This window comes from Panthera onca, chromosome X (assembly GCF_046562875.1).
Source record: "Panthera onca isolate mPanOnc1 chromosome X, mPanOnc1 haplotype 2, whole genome shotgun sequence".
Taxonomy (NCBI): Eukaryota; Metazoa; Chordata; class Mammalia; order Carnivora; family Felidae; genus Panthera; species Panthera onca.
The window spans coordinates 34,715,292-34,735,187 of NC_138357.1; the positions used below are offsets into that span (position 1 = coordinate 34,715,292).

At 40.4% G+C, this 19,896-nt stretch overlaps 1 protein-coding gene across 1 annotated transcript; it reads right to left on the reverse strand.

The window, feature by feature from the left end:
* Positions 1-306: 306 nt before the first annotated feature.
* On the reverse strand, positions 307-19,694 carry LUZP4 (leucine zipper protein 4). The gene is given in 6 exon segments (XM_081794047.1): positions 307-982; positions 2,085-2,205; positions 5,395-5,447; positions 13,514-13,595; positions 18,788-18,884; positions 18,887-19,694. Coding segments are annotated over 6 exon segments (1,161 nt in total). The 5' UTR covers positions 19,596-19,694; the 3' UTR covers positions 307-883.
* Between the last annotated feature and the right edge of the window lie 202 nt (positions 19,695-19,896).

Genomic DNA, 19,896 nt, shown 5'->3' on the forward strand with positions numbered 1-19,896 from the left:
AGAAAACAATGGTATAAATGAGTCCGACGAGAATACAACTATTCTTATATTTCCACATTGCATTTCATTTTCTTTGCACAAATAAATGTGAGGGCAAGATTTATTAAATGAGGCTGAAAGTCTTATAGAAGTGGGAAATAATAATAAACCAGTATTTTTAACAACGGACTTAGCTGGACACAGTTGACATCCAAATTACACTTCGATAGTCCGTGTGTATCATTATTCAGGATCATTGGTACTTTGGACTCCAAATATCAATGGAAAGACAAAAAGCCACATTTGTATTTAAACTTTATTACCTTAATACATTCACAGAAAATTACAGTAGAACAATTTGAAATTCTTATAAGTTCATATCAAAAGCAAAAGCATAATTTCCCAGAAAAAGTGAAAAGGCTTGGATACCAATTTATCTTTTTCATGAAGAGTACATACAGTTCAATCTTACTAACTTTTGAGGCAGAGAATATTTTATCATCAAAGATGCTCATCAATAATCTTGCTCTACTGTTGAAATACAATCCCCAGGTGGGTTCTTGAGCTCAAAGAACAACTTAAAATCAAAGCAACAAAAAATAAAAAAGAAAAGAAAAGAAATATATTCTCTACCATTGAAGACAAGTCATTCTGAAAACCTAGCTGTCTTCCCAACATGTCTCATTCTAAATCATCTTTCCTACTTGTTACTCATTTCTCCATTCTTTTATGCACACAAAGTAAACATTTTTTTCTCTTATGTAAACATTGTTGACAGGTTATTTGCATCAAAGCGTACTTAAGAAAAGATACATTAACAAGAGAAGCAAAAAGGTAAATACTGAAAGCATATGTCTATCGTCTAGCATAAACTCACTACAATATCCTTGTTAACAGCGAACCTTTAAGAGGAGAGGACTTTTTGGTCTTCAGAATTGACAACTGATTCTGGCGTTTTCTTCGTTGTCAGCTTAGAGAATCTTTCATTTAGTGAAAGCTTAGTCTGTGAAGGAAAGAAAAGCTATGGCTTTAGTGGTTTAGCAATATTTAAAAATACTCACGAAACTTGATTGTTAAAGTAGACAGGGGGTGGTTGGAGGAGACTGCGAGCGACCAGAGACAAGATTGTGAGTTTGAAGAAACTACACAGCACTCTGCTCTGCGACCCTAAAAGCATGAGAGACTTTGCCTGCTCTGAGGTAGACCACCAAGGCCACCTCTTGGGTTCTTACAGGCTAAATAGTGTCATCAAACGGCTTTAATTGAAGAGGTAGTGAAGAAAGCAATTACCCATAGACTAAGTGGGTAAGCTTCCACAGGATGAGGGTCAGGCTTGCTTCCATGCAGTGGAGACTGAATGCCTTAACTGCGCCCAGGAATTTGGTAATCTGCCTTGTGAAGACACCCCGGGGGCTAAGTGACTTCCAAGTGGTATTATTAGTCTATAACCAGCTGGAATACCTCGAAGATCTCCCAAGACTTAACTTCCAGTTTCTTCCTCGTATAGACGGTCACCGAGCCCACGTTTCTTTCTCCATTTTCAAGCAATACCCTTTTACCACCACCCCGAAACCTAAATCAGAAGCCAGACTGATACTGCTCTGAGGCATAGGCAGTCTATCCATTACTATATATTGCCCATTTTCCAATTCTGAGTCATATATGCTTTTATGCAGAACACAATTAATCAGAACATGAGTGGAACAAGGTCCTCTGGTTAATTTCACATTAGCATTTTTGTTTTTGTTTTTGCTGTAGTATATAGTTTGGTAAACACATTATATCCTTGGAAAGGTGCCTCAACCATGTTGAGCCTTAAGGCCACTACAGATGTGAACACACAGTAGACTGAACTAAATCCGTATCTGACTCGAAGTTCACTTTGAGAATGAATAATTGAGGTCAGCTTGTTTTCTTGACCTTTGTGTCCTTAGCAAAAAAATACAGGGAAGAAATTTCTTGTGTATCAAAGGGCTCCGGACAGGCTTTGTTTAACTACTTTTTTTTCCTATACATAACAGATAATCCTTATATATATTTAAACTACACATGGATTCTTTAACATCTCATGGGCGAAGCTTATGGTGCAATTCTATTACATTTACCTGATGACCAGTTGCTTGAAAGTTGAATTTCAGGCTTATTTCTTTGGGCTCCTGCAGAGAACTATTGGTTGAAGTATTTTTATTTCTTAGGAGTAAAGCTTTAGCACCACATCTCGTGTATCTGTCAATTAAGTATAATATTTAATAAAAATGTATTTGACAGGCACAATTAGATGAGCAACTTTGGGCCATTCAACTTAACCTCTCTAGGTCTCATTTCCACCAGCTACATAATGAAGACGTTTTACTCAAGAATCTTCAAAGTTCCTTTTAGCATTAAGGTTCCAAGTATTGAATTGAGGAATCTTTGCATAGCATCCAAGAAGATCCCTTGTATGCATTAATCTAGCCTTTTTTTATGTTGTTTCTTCAAAACCACAAGACGAGTTTTTCTACTCCTCAAATGCCAAAGCAGCTTTGCTATTATTATTTCAGTATGGTCATACCTAGAAGCATTTGGGAACAAAAGTAGCCACAGCCTCTATATATAAAGAAAATGGATTAGTAGGTGCCTGGGGCTGGAGTGGGGAGGGAGGTAAGGGAGTTAAGAGGGAGTGACTACTAATGGGTACAAGGAGTTTCTTTAGGGGCTAATGAAAATGTTCTATAATTAGATTATTGTGATGGTGACATACTCTGTTAATATACCACAAGCCACTGAGTTGTATACTTTAAGTGGGTGAGCTTTATGGTATGGAAATTATACCTCAATAAAGTTGTTACTTAAAAAGTAGCTGGGGGTGCCTGGGTGGCTCAGTCGGTTAAGCATCCAGCTCCCGGTTTTGGCTCAGGTCATGATCTCACGGTTCAGTTCGTGAGTTCCGGTCCCACATCAGGCTCTCTGCTGACAGCACTGAGCCCGCCTGGGATTCTCTCTCTCTCTCCCCCACTCTGCCCCTCTCCTGCCTGTGTGTGCTCTGTCTCTCAAAATTAAAATAAACTTTAAAAAACAATTTTTTTTTTAAGTAGCTGGAAAAGGTGGATACACAGAAATTAACAGAGGCAACAGCCTGGCTGTCTCAAGAGTAGCCACCCTCTGTAAGAGGCAGAGAATAACTAAAGCCTAACGGCTAGGGGGTTATCTTGATATTATCAGTTAAGTTGGGGTAGTCAGTGGTTTTAAAATAAGTCAGGTGATTTTCTTCACTGTTGCTCTTTTTTCCTGGTTATAAATATTGTTCCTGCTGGGACCCATCGGGACCAAAAACAGTGTGTGACTTGGAAAAAAGAGAGAGTGCGGGGCGCCTGGGTGGCTCAGTCGGTTAAGCGTCCTACTTCGGCTCAGGTCACGATCTCGCGGTCCGTGAGTTCGAGCCCCGCGTCGGGCTCCGTGCTGACAGCTCGGAGCCTGGAGCCTGTTTCGGATTCTGTGTCTCCCTCTCTCTCTGGCCCTCCCCCGTTCATGCTCTGTCTCTCTCTGTCTCAAAAATAAATAAACGTTAAAAAATAATTAAAAAAAGATAAAAGAGAGAGTGCTCTGAGTAATTAAATAGATATTGGTTTCCTAATTAACTTTTAGTCACATGTTCTCTTTCCTTTTCCGTAACATTCCACAGAACGTGTAAATGTTTTTTTTATTTACTGAACACAATATATCCCATTGCTAATTTTAAAAGCACATAAGTGTAACATTCTAAATGCGGCAGGCAGAATTCCAAAAATAATCCCCAAAGAATTGCACCAGAACTGCGACTGTGATGAGATAGCACATCCATGAATATATTACTTTATCTGGCAAAAGAGACCTTGTAGATGTAATTCAAGTTCCAAGTCAATGGACTTTATTTTTTTACTTTATTCATTTATTTTTTTAGTTAACTCAATGGACTTCTAAAATAAGGAGATTATCCTGGTTTATCTGGGTTGGCCTAATCTAATCACACGATAAAAGCAAAAGACGGGGCAAAGAGTAAGAAGGAGGGGCACTTGGCTGGCTCACTGGGTAGAGCATGTGACTCTGGATCTTGGGGTTGTGAGTTCAAGCCCCACGTTGGGTATAGAAATCACTTAAAAATAAAAATCTTGAAAGAAAGAAAGAAAGAAAGAAAGAAAGAAAGAAAGAAAGAAAAGGACATGACATGCTGTTGCTGGTTGGTAGATGGAGGGGCCGCATGCAAGGGAATTCAGGCTCCCTCTAGAAGCAGAGTGACCCCTGACTGACAGCCAGGAAGGAAACAGAAAACCTCATTCCCACAACCTCAAGGAACAACTAGAAGGAGGTTGGAAGCAGATTCTTCCCCAGAGCCTCCAGACAGGAGTACATCCCAGGGCCAGCAACTTGATTTCAGCCCCATAAGGCCCTAGGTGGAAAACCAGCCCAGCACCCCTGGACGTCCGAGCTACAGAATTCTGAGATCATAGATGAGTGTGGTTTTCAACGGTTTGTGGTCATTTGGTTAAGCAACAGAAAACTAATAAGCTAGGCTTTTAAAGAATTTAACCTCGTCTTTACTTGCACTTGTGGAGAGACAATATACCAGAGTAGAAGGCCCACGGCTTTGTAGCCACGCAAACCAAATTTGAATAAATTATTCAAAATCTGAATTACGTTATTAGTCGTATTGCTTCAAGGAAGTTAATATACTCTCTGGAGCTTATTTTATTCATCTGTAACATGGACATGTTCGTACCTACCTCACAGGATTGCTGGGGATTAAATTATATCACAAACGTAAAAGTGCTTAGCACAGGGCCTAGCACATAATCGGCACTCGGTAAATGCTATCTATTATCATGAATCTGCTCCTACGTCCACAGCTCTTTGAGCCCTTCCGCAGATGCTCCTGGTTAGGCCCATTTTAAAGGTGTATAACAGGACTCCTTCTTTCATGGCTGTAGTTCTGAAGGGTTACACAAACGCTCCTGACAATTTCACCTGGCAAAGCCCTGCATGCTTGAAACCAAGATCATCTGGAACACTGAAATTTACTTAGCATGTCTGGTATATATTATAAAGGGCAGGGGGTTTTAATTTTCAGATTAAATAATGAAAATTCTTCATGGTACCGAATTCTTCAGTCTTCAGGTGACAATTCTTGCACGCGTTAAGTAGAAAGGATATGACACCAAGACATGTATATTCGCCATAGGAAAACGAAGCCAGGACATCTCAGACATAACCGTAAAATCAAGCCTGGCCGTTTTAATCACGAATTTTCTGGTTCGATATTGGGATTATCAAACAGATTGGTATGGATTGTTCAGGATCATTCTAGAAGCCTCTCCCTGTAAGCTACCTGTATTTATCTTTGTTTCATTTTTTCCCCTAAGAAGAGTTAAATTTATTGTACCGATGTCTATCTGCAATTACCTTTCACGTCTTCGATCGCTTTCGTGGGATCTGCGGCCATTTTCTGGTGATATCTAAATGGGGAAAGTGGAGACAAATCATGCAAAAGCCGTCCTTCCTCAGCACCAGATGCTTATTTTCTTTATTTTAAATTGACTGACATTTTCAGTGACAATATTCTTGTTGCTTGATCCTCCATCTAACATTCAATTTCAGATTTTTCTCCCCTATTCACAGATGCAAGAACGTCAAAGCCAGTGGGTCCTTAGAGATCAAGCAGTCCAACCCCCTCACATAACAAATTAGGAAATGGGGATTTGGAAAAGTCAAATGCCACAGTACTGGTCTGGATCTAGGGGAAAGATAATAATTGTAGATAAAATCCACAAAGCGTGTCCTTATAACCTTTACAGAATAAGCCTGTAATATTGACTGTATTTAAGATAGGGGGTGCCTGGCTGGCTCAGTCAATAGAACGTGCAAGTCTTGATCTTGGGGTTGTGAGTTCAAGCCCCATGTTGGGTGTAGAGATTACTTAAAAAAAATTTTTTTTTGAAAGATAGCTAAAACCAGACAAAGACCCCACTAAGAAGGAGAATTACAGGCCCATATCCCTGATGAAGCTGGATGCAAAAATTCTCAGCAATATGCTAGCAAATCAAATTCAACAGTACATTAAAAGAATGATTCACTATGGTCAAGTGGGATTTATTCCTGGGCTGCAGGGCTGGTCCAATATTTGCAAATCAATCAACCCAATATACCACATTAATAAAAGAAAAGATAACCATATGATCCTTTCAATAGGTGTGGAAAGAAGCATTTGACAAAATAAGGCATCCTTTCTTGATAAAAACTCTCAAGAAAGTAGGGATAGAAGCAACATGCCTCAACATCACCAAAGTCATATATGAAAGGCCCACAACTAATATCATCCCCAATGGGGAAAAACCGAGAACTTTCCCTGTAAGATCAGGAACATGACAGGAATGTCCACTCTCACCACTGTTATTCAACATAGTGTTGGAAGTCCTAGCCTCAGCAATCAGACAACAAAAAGAAATAAAAGACATCCAAATCGGGAAGAAAGAAATTGAACTTTCACTCTTCACAGATGACATGATACTCTCACATGGAAAACCCGAAAGACTCCACCAAAAAACTGGTAGAACTGATACATGAATTCAGCAGTCACAGGATATAAAATCAATGTACAGAGATCAGCTGCATTCCTATACACCGATAATGAAGCAGCAGAAAGAGACATCAAGGAATTGATTCCATTTACAATTGCACCCAAAACCAAAAGATACTTAGGAGTAAACCTAACCAAAGAGGTAAAATATCTGTACACTGAAAACTATAGAAAGCTTATGAAAGAAATCGAAGGAGACACAAAGAAATGGAAAAACATCCCATGCTCATGGATTGGAAGAATAAATATTGTTGAAATGTTGATACCACCCAAAGCAATCTACACATTCAATGCAATCCCAATCAAAATACCAACAGCAATCTTCACAGAGCTAGAACAGTCCTAAAATTTGTATGGAACCAGAAAAGACCCCAAATAGCCAAAGCAATCCCAAAAAAGAAAACCAAAGCTGGAGGCATCACAATTCCGGACTTCAAGCTGTATTACAAAGTTGTAATCATCAAGACAGTATGGAACTGGCACAAAGACAGACACATAGATCAATGGAGTAGAAGAGAGAACCCAGAAATGGACCCACAAATATATGGCCAACTAATCTTCCACAAAGCAGGAAAGAGTGTCCAACAGAAAAAACCCCGTCTCTTCAGCAAATGGTGCTGGGAACACTGGATAGTGAGATGCAGAAGAATGAACAGGTACCACTTTCTTAAACCATACACAAAAATAAACTCATTACGGATGTAAGACCTAAAACCTACAGGAGAAAACAGGCAGCAACCTCTCTGACCTTGGCCACAGCAACTTCTTACTTGACATGTCTCTGGAGGCAAGGGAAATGAAAACAAAAATAAGCTACTGGGACTGCATCAAGATAAAAACTTCTGCACAGTGAAGGAAACAATCAACAAAACTAAAAGGCAACCAATGGAATGGGAGAAGATATTTGCAAATGACATATCAGATAAAGGGTTTGTATCCAAAATCTATAAAGAACTTACCAAACTCAACACCCAAAAAACAAATAATCCAGTGAAGAAATGGGCAAAAGACACAAACAGACACTTCTCCAAAGAAGACATCCAGATGGCTAACAGACAGGAAAAGATGCTCAACATCACTCATCATCAGGGAAATACAAGTCAAAACCACAATGAGATACCACCTCACACCTGTCAGAATGGCGAACTAACGACTCAGGAAACAACAGATGTTGGCAAGGATGCAGAGAAAGAGGAACTCTTTTGCCCTGCTGGTGGGAATGCAAAGTGGTGCAGCCACTCTGAAAAACACTATGGGGGCTCCTTAAAAAATTAAAAATAGAACATCCCTAGGACCCAGCAATTGCACTACTAGGTATCTATCCAAAGGATATAAAAATGCCGATTTGAAGAGGCATATATATCCCGTATACAGCAGCACTATCAACAATATCCAAATTGTGGAAAGAGCCCAAATGTCCATCGACTGATGAATGGCTAAAGAAAAAAAAATACATATATATACACACACACATATATATGTACGTATATATACATACATACATACATACATACAATGGAATACTACTTGGCGATGAAAAAGAATGAAATCTTGCCATCTGCAACAACGTGGAATTAACAGGAGTGTTCCAAGTGAAATAAGTCAGTCAAAGAAAGACAAATATCATATGATTTCACTCTTATGTGGAATTTGAGAAACACAACAAATGAACATAGAGGAAGGGAAGGAAAAATAAGATAAAACACAGACAGAGGCAAACCATAAAAGGCTCTTAAATACAGAGAACTGAGGGTTGCTGGAGGGAAGGTGGGTGGGGGGATGGGCTAAATGGGTGGTGGGCATTTAAGCAGGGCACTTGCTGGGATGAGCACTCGATGTTATATGTAAGTGATGAATCGCTAAATTCTACTTCTGAAACAAACAAACAAAAGAACAAAAAAAAGCTGAGATGGAGATTTGTATCATCCCAATAATTTAAGAAAGTCTTACCTGTATCCCAGACATTTCATGTGTAAGTTAGGATTTTTTCCAATAGTTACCTTAAATCCCTTATCCGTGTAATTACTTTGTAAGTGACAACAAAGTTTACACCTACATGCGGTCAATGAAACAAACCAAAGCATAATGAAAACATTCCATTCAAACATGAATTGGTCCAGATCACTCCACAACTGAACTGGTTTCAGTGCAGCCGCTTATATGTAACCGGTGTTTGGTGATCCAACTGTTTTTATATCAAATTGTAACCACAATTACAGTTCGCAAGCAGATTTGGTACTAACAGCCTTACAAACAATATAATAGCAGCCAAAAAGCCCATCGAGCCAGTAGACTATAAAAGCACCATAACAGGGGCTCCTGCATGGTTCAGTCAGTTAAGCATCTGACTTTGGCTCGGGTCGTGATCTCATGGTTCGTGAGTTCGAGCCACACATCAGGATCTCTGCTGTCAGTGCAGAGCCCGCTTCAGATCCTCTGTCCCCCTCTCTCTCTGCCCCTCCTTTGCTTGCTCTCTCTTTCTCTCTCAAAAATAAATAAAAACTTCTTTTTTTTTAAAAAGCACCATCACACATGTAGTTATTCTTCAAAGTTAATGGGTACAGATCAAATATCCTCTTATCGGAAAGTTCGTGTTTAGGTTGGAAGCACCTATTAGTGTTTACACGTAAATATGCCATGGAAGACAGCCCTGAATTCGATACGGATGCGTGTCTAATGGCAATGACTCCAGGAGTTAAACAGAGTCTCGCATAGGCTCACCCATGTTCTATCAGCAACGCCAGTTAATGGGGTCTTTGCCAAGAACTAAAGAAGGATAAGGATGCCTCCAGAATGAAGCTATGGTTTATATGCAAACCAGTCGCAATCACAGCAGATTAGTCCGGAGCTTAAGTAGGTATAGAGAAGCCAAAGTAGAAGACAGAAGAATAGGAGGCAATGGGGGGAAAGGAACAGGAATTAGAACTTGAAACTATTGTAAGAAAGGGATTTGAGCTAAATGTGATTATTTCTGAAAATAAATTGGTCAATGCCAGCTCCTTCCATAAGGTCTTTCCATACATACTTCTACACTGCCCTCGATATAAAATCCATACTCCAGCGTGGCACGCAGGCCCTCGGTGATCTGGCTCCTGACACCCTACCTCTTCACGCTCACCTCTCAACAGCTCTGCCCACACACTTTCCACTTCAGCTCAGTGATTTTTCAAACTAATTTTTTAAAGTGGTAGAAAACCGGGGCGCCTGGGTGGCTCTGTCACTTAAGCGGCCGACCTGGTCTCAGGTCATGATCTCACGGTCCGTGAGTTCGAGCTCTGCGTCGGGCTCTGTGCTGACAGCTCAGAGCCTGGAGCCCGTTTCAGATTCTGCGTCTCCCTCTCTCTCTGACCCTCCCCCGTTCATGCTCGGTCTCTCTCAAAAATCAATAGAGATTTAAAAAAAATCTTTAAAAACAAAAAAAATAAAGTGGTAGAAAACCTAGTTCTAACAAAATCTTAATTTGGTATCCCAATATGCAAAATCCTGAAAAGCAAAAGTGCCTTCGTTGGCCCCTAAGGCACCTCTTCAAAACCCCTAGACCTCTGCAGTACAAAGTCGGAAAACTACTGCAGTCTGGTCAAACCAAGCTAATTGCAGTTTACCAAACACGCCGTGCTTTCTTTCACTTCTGTACCATTAATTTTTTTTCTAGGGGATTGGGGAGAGAGGCAGAGAGAGAATCCCAACTAGGTTCCATGCTCAGCGGAGAGCCAGATGTGGGGCTCAATCCCACAACCTGAGCCCCACATTGGGATCATGACCTGAGCCGAAATCAAGAGTCAGACACTCAACCGACTGAGCCACCCAGGCGCCCCACTTCTGTAACTTTAATCATGTTGTTTCCTCTGATCGGAATGCCTTTCCCATCATTTCTGCTTTGCTTACTTCCACTCAGCCTTTAGGATTCAACTCAAACACTCTCTCCCCTCCTATAATTTCCTTAGCTGGTTTGTACCTTGCACCCACCTCTAAGTATTTTTGCTATGCTTCTCTCTCTCTGTCTCTGTATGTGTCTGTCTGTCTCTCTCCCTCCCTCACTCTTTCCTTCTCTCTCTTCCCTCCTTCCTTCTCTCTTTTCTCCCTTTCTTTCCTTCGTTTTCTTTCTTTCTTTCTCAAGTACATAGCACATTTCTGAAATGTAATGAGAGCTCAAAAGTGTCAAATAAAGAAATTAAATACCACAAAGAGAAAGAAAGGACCAAGAAAAGGACATTGAATTTGACAACAAAGAAGTACTAAGAATCTTTTGACAGCAAAATTCGTTAGAAAGGTAGGAACTGAAGTCAGATTCAAGAAATGAATGGGCAAACAGAAACACTTACGAGGTTGTAGCTGTATCCATGTGGAAGCCTATTAGAGATTTTGTTCCTATTTTTAAAATATTCATATTTGCCCCTATATTCTCAAGGGGAATTTTTACTTCACACTGAAAATCTCTTGACTATCTATTACATAAAACGAATTAGAATGCAAGGACTTTTTTTTTTGTAATGTTTGTTTATTTTTGAGACAGAGAGAGACAGAGCATGAACGGGGGAGGGTCAGAGAGAGAGGGAGAGACAGAATCCGAAGCAGGCTCCAGGCTCTGAGTCGTCAGCCCAGAGCCCAACGCGGGGCTCGAACTCACGGACCGTGAGATCGTGACCTGAGTTGAAGTCGGACGCTTAACCGACTGAGCCACCCAGGCGCCCCTGCAAGGACTTTATTTATTTTGAGAGAGAGAGAGAGCGGGGGGGCAGAGGGAAAGGGAGAGAGAGAATCTCAAGCAGGCTCCGTGCCCAGCACAGAGCCTGATGGAGGGCTCGATCTCATGACTGTGAGGTCATGATCTGAGCCGAAATCAAGAGTCAGACTCTTAACCAACTGAGCCACTCAGTTGCCCCAGAATGTAAGAACTTTTAAAAAGCCATGGATTTTTAAAGTAATCATGTCTATATGGCCATCATGAACATTTGGTAATTATCATGTATAATTCGACATAATCATCATTAGAGCAATAATAAAATAATAAGAACTCCAGTTATGGAACGCTTACCCTAAGTCTCTATCCTAAAATGTTTACACGTATTTCGATTAATCATCACAACAACCTATGAGGTCAATATTATCGCCATTTTATAGCTGAGGAAACAGGCTCAAAGGGACTGGCCCAGGGTACCTCTGCTACCATGCTTCATCGAATCTAAGATACCAATGATTATAAAATGCACTGTTATTTTACGTATCGCTGAAAGATTTTATTTATTTATTTATTTATTTATTTATTTGAGAGAAAGAGACAGAGAGCAGGGCAGACAGAGAGAGAGAACCTTAAGCTCAGCGCAGAGCCTGACGCATGCCCGACCCCATGACCCTGGGATCGTGACCTGAGCTGAAATCAAGAGTCACATGCTCAACTGACTGAGCCACCCGGATGCCCCTGAAAAAGTTTTTAAACTTTCCAATTTAACTATGGTATACCATAGCAAATGTAAGGCACTTCCTGCTTTCAGAGATATAAACACTGAAAAAAGCGTGGATATCCTGAAATTGATTAGACTGGTATTAAGTGGTAGAAATACGATTCCATCCAAGTGTGAGTCCAAAGCCCCTGTCATTAGTCACCGCACCATACCACTTAGATCTCTTTGGATATCTTACAGATGTCTTTCATGTTAATCTTATTTATAGGGAAAGAAAACTGATACCGAGAGCAGGGAAAGTGACGTGTACAAGGTCATACACACAGCTCGTAAGGAGATTAGCCAGGAAGGGAAGTCACGTCTCTCAGACCCAAACCAGAACGGTTTACACTGTATCACATTGCCATCTAAGCCACCCTGTCTTTTCCTATAGGTGAAGAGGTATCGGGAAAAATACCAGAGTGGCATGTGTAGGAGTAAGCAAGTATTAGGTACACCTAATTAGTTAATTAATTAATTAAGCTACACCTACTTAATAAAGCTTTTCATCTAAATACTTAGGTCAAACATGTGAGCTCTGTAATAAAGATAGACGTTTCCAGCAAAATAGGTTTAATTGGCTCAGTCAATATACAGCATTTCTTGCAACTGTTACAGCACTCCAAGAAGTAAGTAATAAATAAAATAAAGACAATGCCCTGGGGATTCAAGGACTGTAAAAGAATGTTTAAGGTAACATATGCTACTGGGGTGTCTGGGTAGCTCAGTTCAGTGGAGCATGTGACTCTTGATCCCAGGGTCATGAATTCAAGTCCCACGTTGGGTGTGGAGCCTATTTAAAGATAAATAAATAAATACTACGCGTAAGTTTTATTTGTAACCCATCTCATTTTTGTCTAATGCCCACTCAGAAGGTAAATTAAGTAATATAAGGTAGAAATGCGGGTAACGGAAGGGAAGGGGGAACCTTTTGCAAGCACCTGTAGTGCAAGGCTGGAAACATGTAGACACGGTTGACATACAAGGTTTCTTCCTACACTGATGTTGGCAGACGGGTTTTACAACATATTACAGTAATCATCTAGTCAGAGAAAGAAAAATATCGTATGACTTCACTCATATGAGGACTTTAAGACAGAGAACAGATGAACATAAGGGAAGGGAAACAAAAACAATATAAAAACAGGGAGGGGGACAAAACAGAAGAGACTCCTAAATATGGAGAACAAACTGAGGGTTCCTGGAGGGGTGGCGGGAGGGGGGATGGGCTAAATGGCGAAGGGGCACTAAGGAATCTACTCCTGAAATCACTGTTGCACTGTATGCCAACGAATTTGGATAGAAGTTAAAAAAATAAAATTAATAAAGAATAAAATAACTAACTAACTAAATAACTAAATAAAGTAATCATCAATATAAGCAGATGCCAAAACTAACTACTAGAAGAAAAATGGCTACAAAACAGAAAGCCGGTTCAAATGAAAACGACATAAAAAAATCTACATAGAATCTGTGCTATAAAATCGCAAAGGCTGATACTTACCCTTCGATTCCTGTTCATTTGATCATGTCTTCGATACACCTGTTTCTGGAAGTGTTCACGCCTTCTTTTCATTGTTAAAAACCTGACACAAATCATAAATGGTGACATTGTAAAGCAACAACCTTTTATACTGAGTGAAATTATGTAAAATGTATGTCTTCAAGCAATATTGTTTCATTATACATATTTAAACATCTGATTGAAGACTGAATGCTAGATGCGATTAGAATACAGAATAGTGTTTCTCTAAGTGATTTTCGGCTTAGCGGTGCATTTTTATTCACCGCATGCATAGCAAAGATCAGAAGTTAACCAGGCAATTGAATATTTCTGGTTAAATTTTTATTTCAGAGTAACGTCAGCAAGACAGCATTTACAGACTCAGTGTTCTGTTTCCTCAAAATTCATATGCTAAAGACTTAACCCCCAACGCGATGGTACCTGGAGGAGGGGTCTTTTGGGAAGTAATTAGGCTCAGGCGAGGTCATGAGGATGGGGTCCCCATGATGGGATTTTGTGTCCTTATAAGAAGAGGAAGAGCCCAGAGTTTGCGCTCTCTCCACCATGTTAGAACACAGAGACAAGGTGGCTAGACAGGAAGAGAGCTCTCACCAGAACCCGACCATGCTGGCACCCTGATGTCAGACTTCCAGGCTCCAGAACTGTGAGAAATAAATTTCTGTTGTTTAGAGTACCCAATCTGTGGTATTTTGTCATGGCAGCCCAAGCTGAGGAAGACAACAGCAGACTAGGAAGCTATAGGCCCTTTTTTGCCTAAGATACACACTCTATTAAAAATAACATACAGGGGCGCCTGGGTGGCGCAGTCGGTTAAGCATCCGACTTCAGCTCAGGTCATCATCTCAAAATTCATGAGTTCAAGCCCTGCGTCAGGCTCTACGCTGACAGCTCGGAGCCCAGAGCCTGCTTCGGATTCTGTGTCTCCCTCTCTCTCTGTCCCTCCTCCACTCACACTCTCTCTCCCTCTCAAAAATAAACATTAACAAAAAAATTTTTTTAGTAAAAAAGCAATAAATAAAACCAACATATAGACTAGACTACCTCTGTGAGAACTCCAGAGACCAGCTGAGAAACTACAGCACTCTGGCTATTGTAAAACCAAGAAGGGATTCCAGTGAACGGGGGAGGAATGTTCCCCGCATTTAGTGCACCTATTTTTGTCCCTCCCCCTATGCAATGAGCAAAGAGCAACCACAAGGAAACCCCTGGACTAGGGCTCCACCCTTGGGATGGAAACTAAAGAGGGGACCATGTATCCAATGTTCTGGTTTCTCTGGGGGCTGCCTGAGGGGCTAGATTTTTGTTTCACCAGACTCAGAGCATTAATGAGACCAAGGCCAGAGTTTGGAAGCTACTGAAAACAGAGGCAAACAGCGCATCAGAGCTGCAGTTCTGCAGGCAGCTGCCAAGGGGAACAAGAGGTTATAAAAGGTTTGAGAGGTGCTAGAACTCCCCAGACAGATTTCCCCTGCGCGAAGCCAGAACGTAAAGACTGGAAAAGTGTTTGTTTTTTCAAATGCGCAAATCCCGGCAAAAATTATAAGACACACAAAGAATCAGAGACTTGGTCCAATCAACCAAAATACAACTACAGAATTCAACCTTAAAGGAATGCAGATCTATGAGCTACCTGACAAAGAATTTAAAATAATGATCATAGGGGCGCTTGGGTGGCTTGGTCGGTTAAGCGTCCGACTTCGGCTCAGGTCATGATCTCACGGTCCGTGAGTTTGAGCCCCACGTCGGGCTCTGTGCTGACAGCTCAGAGCCTGGAGCCTGTTTCAGATTCTGTGTCTCCCTCTCTCTCTGCTCCTCCCCTGTTCATGCTCTGTCTCTGTCTCAAAAATAAATAAACATTAAAAAAAAAATTTTAAATAATGATCATAAAGATGCTCAACGAGCTAAAAGAGAACACAGATACACAACCAAAGGAAATCAGGAAGATGATGCATGAACAAAATAGGATTATCAGCAAGGAGATAGAAACTATAAAAAAGAATGAAACAAATTCCGGAGCTGAAAAATACAATAGCTGAAATGAAAAATTCATTAGAGGGGTTCGACAGAAGATTGGATTAGGCAGCAAAAAGAATCCGCAAACTCGAAGAGGTCATTTGAAATCATTTCAAGGTCATTTGAAATCACTGAGTTGGAGAAGCCAGAATAAAAATGAACAAAGAAAAATGAAGAGAGCCTAAGGGGTTTATGGTATATTATCAAGCAGGCCAATACATGCATTATGGGAATCTCCGAAGGGGACGGAGGAGCAGAGAGAGTATTTGAAGAAGTAGAAGCAACCCAAATGTCCATCAACAGATAAATAAAGTATATACACACAATGGAATATCGTTCAGCCTTCGAAAGGAAGGAAATCCTGTCACAGGCTACAAACATAGATGAACCTTGAGAATATTACGCTGAGCGAAATAAGCCACTCACAAAAACAAAAACAAAAACAAAAAGGAACACTACAGGATTCCACTTACAGGAAGTATCTAGAGTAGTCAAATTCACAGAAACAGAAAGGAAAATGGGAGCTATCAGGGGTTGGGGGGAAAGGAAAATGGGAAGTTATTAACGGGTATAGAATTTCAGTTTTGTGAGATGAAGAAGTTCTATAGGTCTGTTTCACAGCACTGTGAATATACTTAACATCACTGAAGTGTAAAGTTGAAAATGATTAAGATGGTCATTTTATGTGGCTTTTTACGATTTTTTTAAAATAAAAAACCCAAAATTCATAAACTTGTAAGATGTTTCCAGTTGGTCTAGACCTTTAGGCACGTAGCCCAAATTTCTCCTTGCACTGATTAGGGAACTGAGATCCAGAAATATTAAGTAATTTGCCCAATGCCCTTAGTGACAGAATTGGGACATAAAGCCATGTTTTCATATTCGTATGTTGTTTCTACTCACTCCAAGAAGGGCCGTTTCCTTAAAACTCACGGACCAGATTCTCACTGGCATCATCTTCCAAGAAGTAAGAAAAATACTAACAACTGAGTAACAAATGAGGCTAGGGAATAGTGAAGAATCTGGGAACAAAAACCGGGAAATCAAGTAGTTAGTCTGAAAAGACTTCTGTTTTTCAGAGTGATGCACAGTAAATTAGGGATTTTAGACTCAAAGATCTGATTTGTCAATCATCATCAGGTTTGAATCTGTTTCAAGAATGACTTGGCATGGTGGAGTGGTAATGTCAGTTGTCACTCTGTAGTTGGGAGTTTAAATGGCAAGCACTCTGAAACTAAAAGGCTCATTTCCTCTGAAGCTGTTATCTGTATTTAGAAAAGCTTTCATCAGGTGGACAGCCCAGCTCATGTAAAGATAGGTGCACTGTGCCATTCGCTTCATGGAAATTACTTAGCGGAGGGTACAAAGGACAGTTTTTGTTCTGCACGCTTCTCTATTTACGTATCACTTCAGCCAAGAAAGAAGACATCTGTCTATGGATATAATTAGCCATATCAGAAAAGTACTGAAAGCTGAAATCTGGTATTTTTGGAGTGTCACAAATCCAAATCCACATCCTGCTTACGATAAATTCTGTTTAGAGTTTTTGAGAATCATATTGGTTTTTCAGAATTGAGACTCGTTATTGCGAGTCTCCATAAATAAATAATATTCTGAATAGGCTCTCATTCTTTATGCCAGAGATTTGCACAACTACCTTTTATCCAAACCACACTGGGCTTGTACGTTGGTGACGTACGTAAGGCAGAAATGTACTAAACCCTTCTGGTTTGTCTTTATCTTCTGGTCAAGTTGGCCTGAGGGGAAAATTTCACGTGAGGGCATGAAATTACTAAAGTCTTCATTTTATCCTTGGTGCAGAAGCCAACTCCAGGTCTGAAGAGTATTATTACACCTAACTGGTCAACTCATGTACAGTATTAGAATGGAAAATGATGGAGTTGAAGAATTAATCTCCAAGGGATCAATTCTAAGAGTACACTAATTTTCTGTACTTTATACGTTCTTTTAGAATAGTTCTGCATTTGATAACTTTAATGTTAACCAAGCAAATACCCTTATTTGTGCTGAGAATACAAAAAATTGTAATAATAGAAAATAAAGGAGAAACAACGGAACAGAATTGTGCATTCAATTTTAAAATGGACAATGACAGAAATATGTCATCGTAAATGGAATTGCAGCACCTCGGTGGAAGTATTATGCCACTTGACAGACAAAAATTACCATATAAAATAAAGTAAAACATAAAAATCCTGAAGAAATGCAGAAATATTAATTGCCTGTCGTCAATGTTAAGCATATTTTCATTTTTATAGCAAATTATTTGTGTACTGTTAATGGAAGTAGGATGAGGCCGTTAGCATTAAAATAGTGCCTACATCAGTCATTGTCTATATACACAATACCCTACCCCTACATTTTGGGGGGAAAATGAAGCTGAAACTAGCAATTCTGTGCAGTTGTTAATATGTGCTAAAATATCTGACTAGACATTTATGGGCAATGAAAGCTGAAGGCAATCGCTGAGAAGTCTGAACTGAAAATAAACTTTTACTCAATTACCTGATCCTACTACAAGCGTCTTGTCGTTTTTAAAACTCAAATAATTTGCAATACTATTAAATTTCTCTCTCCCTTTCTTTTTTTTTTGCTAGGGCAGACAGACCTAACCTATCCGTTGTATGAGGCAAGTAAATGCACGTGATATATTCTAAATGTATTCAGAAGGTGAGTGTTGCATCTATACATAGAATAGCATCCTCTCCTATGGTCTGATTCAAGAAAAGCAGAAGACTTCAGCTACCCAAAGACATGCCTATCATTTGTATGCCGAGGACTCTCTGAAGACTTTTCGAGAAGGAGACAGAGAAGGAAAGATAGAAATTCACTGTCCGAGATTATATTATCAGTCTAGCATAGTCTGTTGTTAGATTAGCTAGCCTAGAAACCTGACAGTTTCAAAGGGAATGGGACACCAAGTCAATGTGTTTTTATTGTCGGGAAGTCTCAGTAGGAAAGGCTGAGTACATGGGGCTCTGCCAGGGAAAGCCAACCTGGATGAAACAAGTTAAGGAGGGCACATTGGGAATCTGGATGATCCAGAGATGGGAGCAAGTTGAAAGAGTATTGATGCCATGTATTGGTTACTAACCTCCATTCTAGTAATACCTTAGTCCCAATGCAACATCTATTACAAAAACATATTTACCCAATAAAGTACATTTCCATATGACTCTACACATTATACTAACGATTAAATATTTATTATGTCTTTACCTGTCAAATTCAGGCTCAAATTTGGATGATGTTTTGAATCTTTCTACTGGTGAGTATCTTCGATATCTCCCTGATTGGCCATGGTATCTCCCTGATAGGAGATGAGATCTCTCTGAGGAGAAATAAGATCTCTCTGATGGGACAGGAGATCTCCCTGATGGGAAATGAAATCTCCCTGACGAGACAGGAGATCTCCCTGATGAGAAATAAGATCTCCCTGACGAGACAGGAGATCTCCCTGATGAGAAATAAGATCTCCCTGACGGGACAGGAGATCTCCCTGACAGGAAATGAGATCTCCCTGATGAGACAGATCTCCCTGACCAAACAGGAGATCTCCCTGATGGGAAATATCTCCCTGATGAGACAGGAGATCTTCCTGATGGGAAATAAGATCTCCCTGACAGGAAAGGAGATCTCCTTGATGGGAAATGAGATCTCCCTGACGGGACAGGAGATCTCCTTGATGGGAAATGAGATCTCCCTGACGGGAAAGGAGATCTCCTTGACGGGAAATGAGATCTCCCTGACGGGAAAGGAGATCTTCCTGATGGGAAATGATATCTCCCTGATGGGACAGGAGATCTCCCTGATGGGACAGGGTATCTCCTTGATGGGACATATCTCCCTGATGAGACAGGATATCTCCTGGATGGGACAGGAGATCTCCCTGATGGGAAATGAGATCTCCCTGATGGGATATGAGATCTCTTTGAATGATCACGAGACCTCTCTGAGTGACCATGATATCTCTCAGTGTGGCCACGAGATCTCTTTGATCGGCTATGAGATCTTTCTGGGTAGCCATGAGATCTTTTTATTTGGGCATGAGATCTTTCTGGCTTGTCATGAGCTCTCTCTAATCGGGGATGAGATCTCTCTGGCTGGTCATGAGCTCTCTCTAATCGGGCATGAGATGTCTCTGGCTGATCACGAGCTTTCTCTAATTGGCCACGAGATCTTTCTCTTTGGGCCCAAGATCTCTCTGACTGGTCACAAGATGTCTCAGATTGCTCATTAGAACTCTCTGACTGGCTACGAGATCTCTCCGACTGGCCAGAACTCTCTGACTGATCACAAGAACTCTCCGACTGGCCTTGAGATCTTTC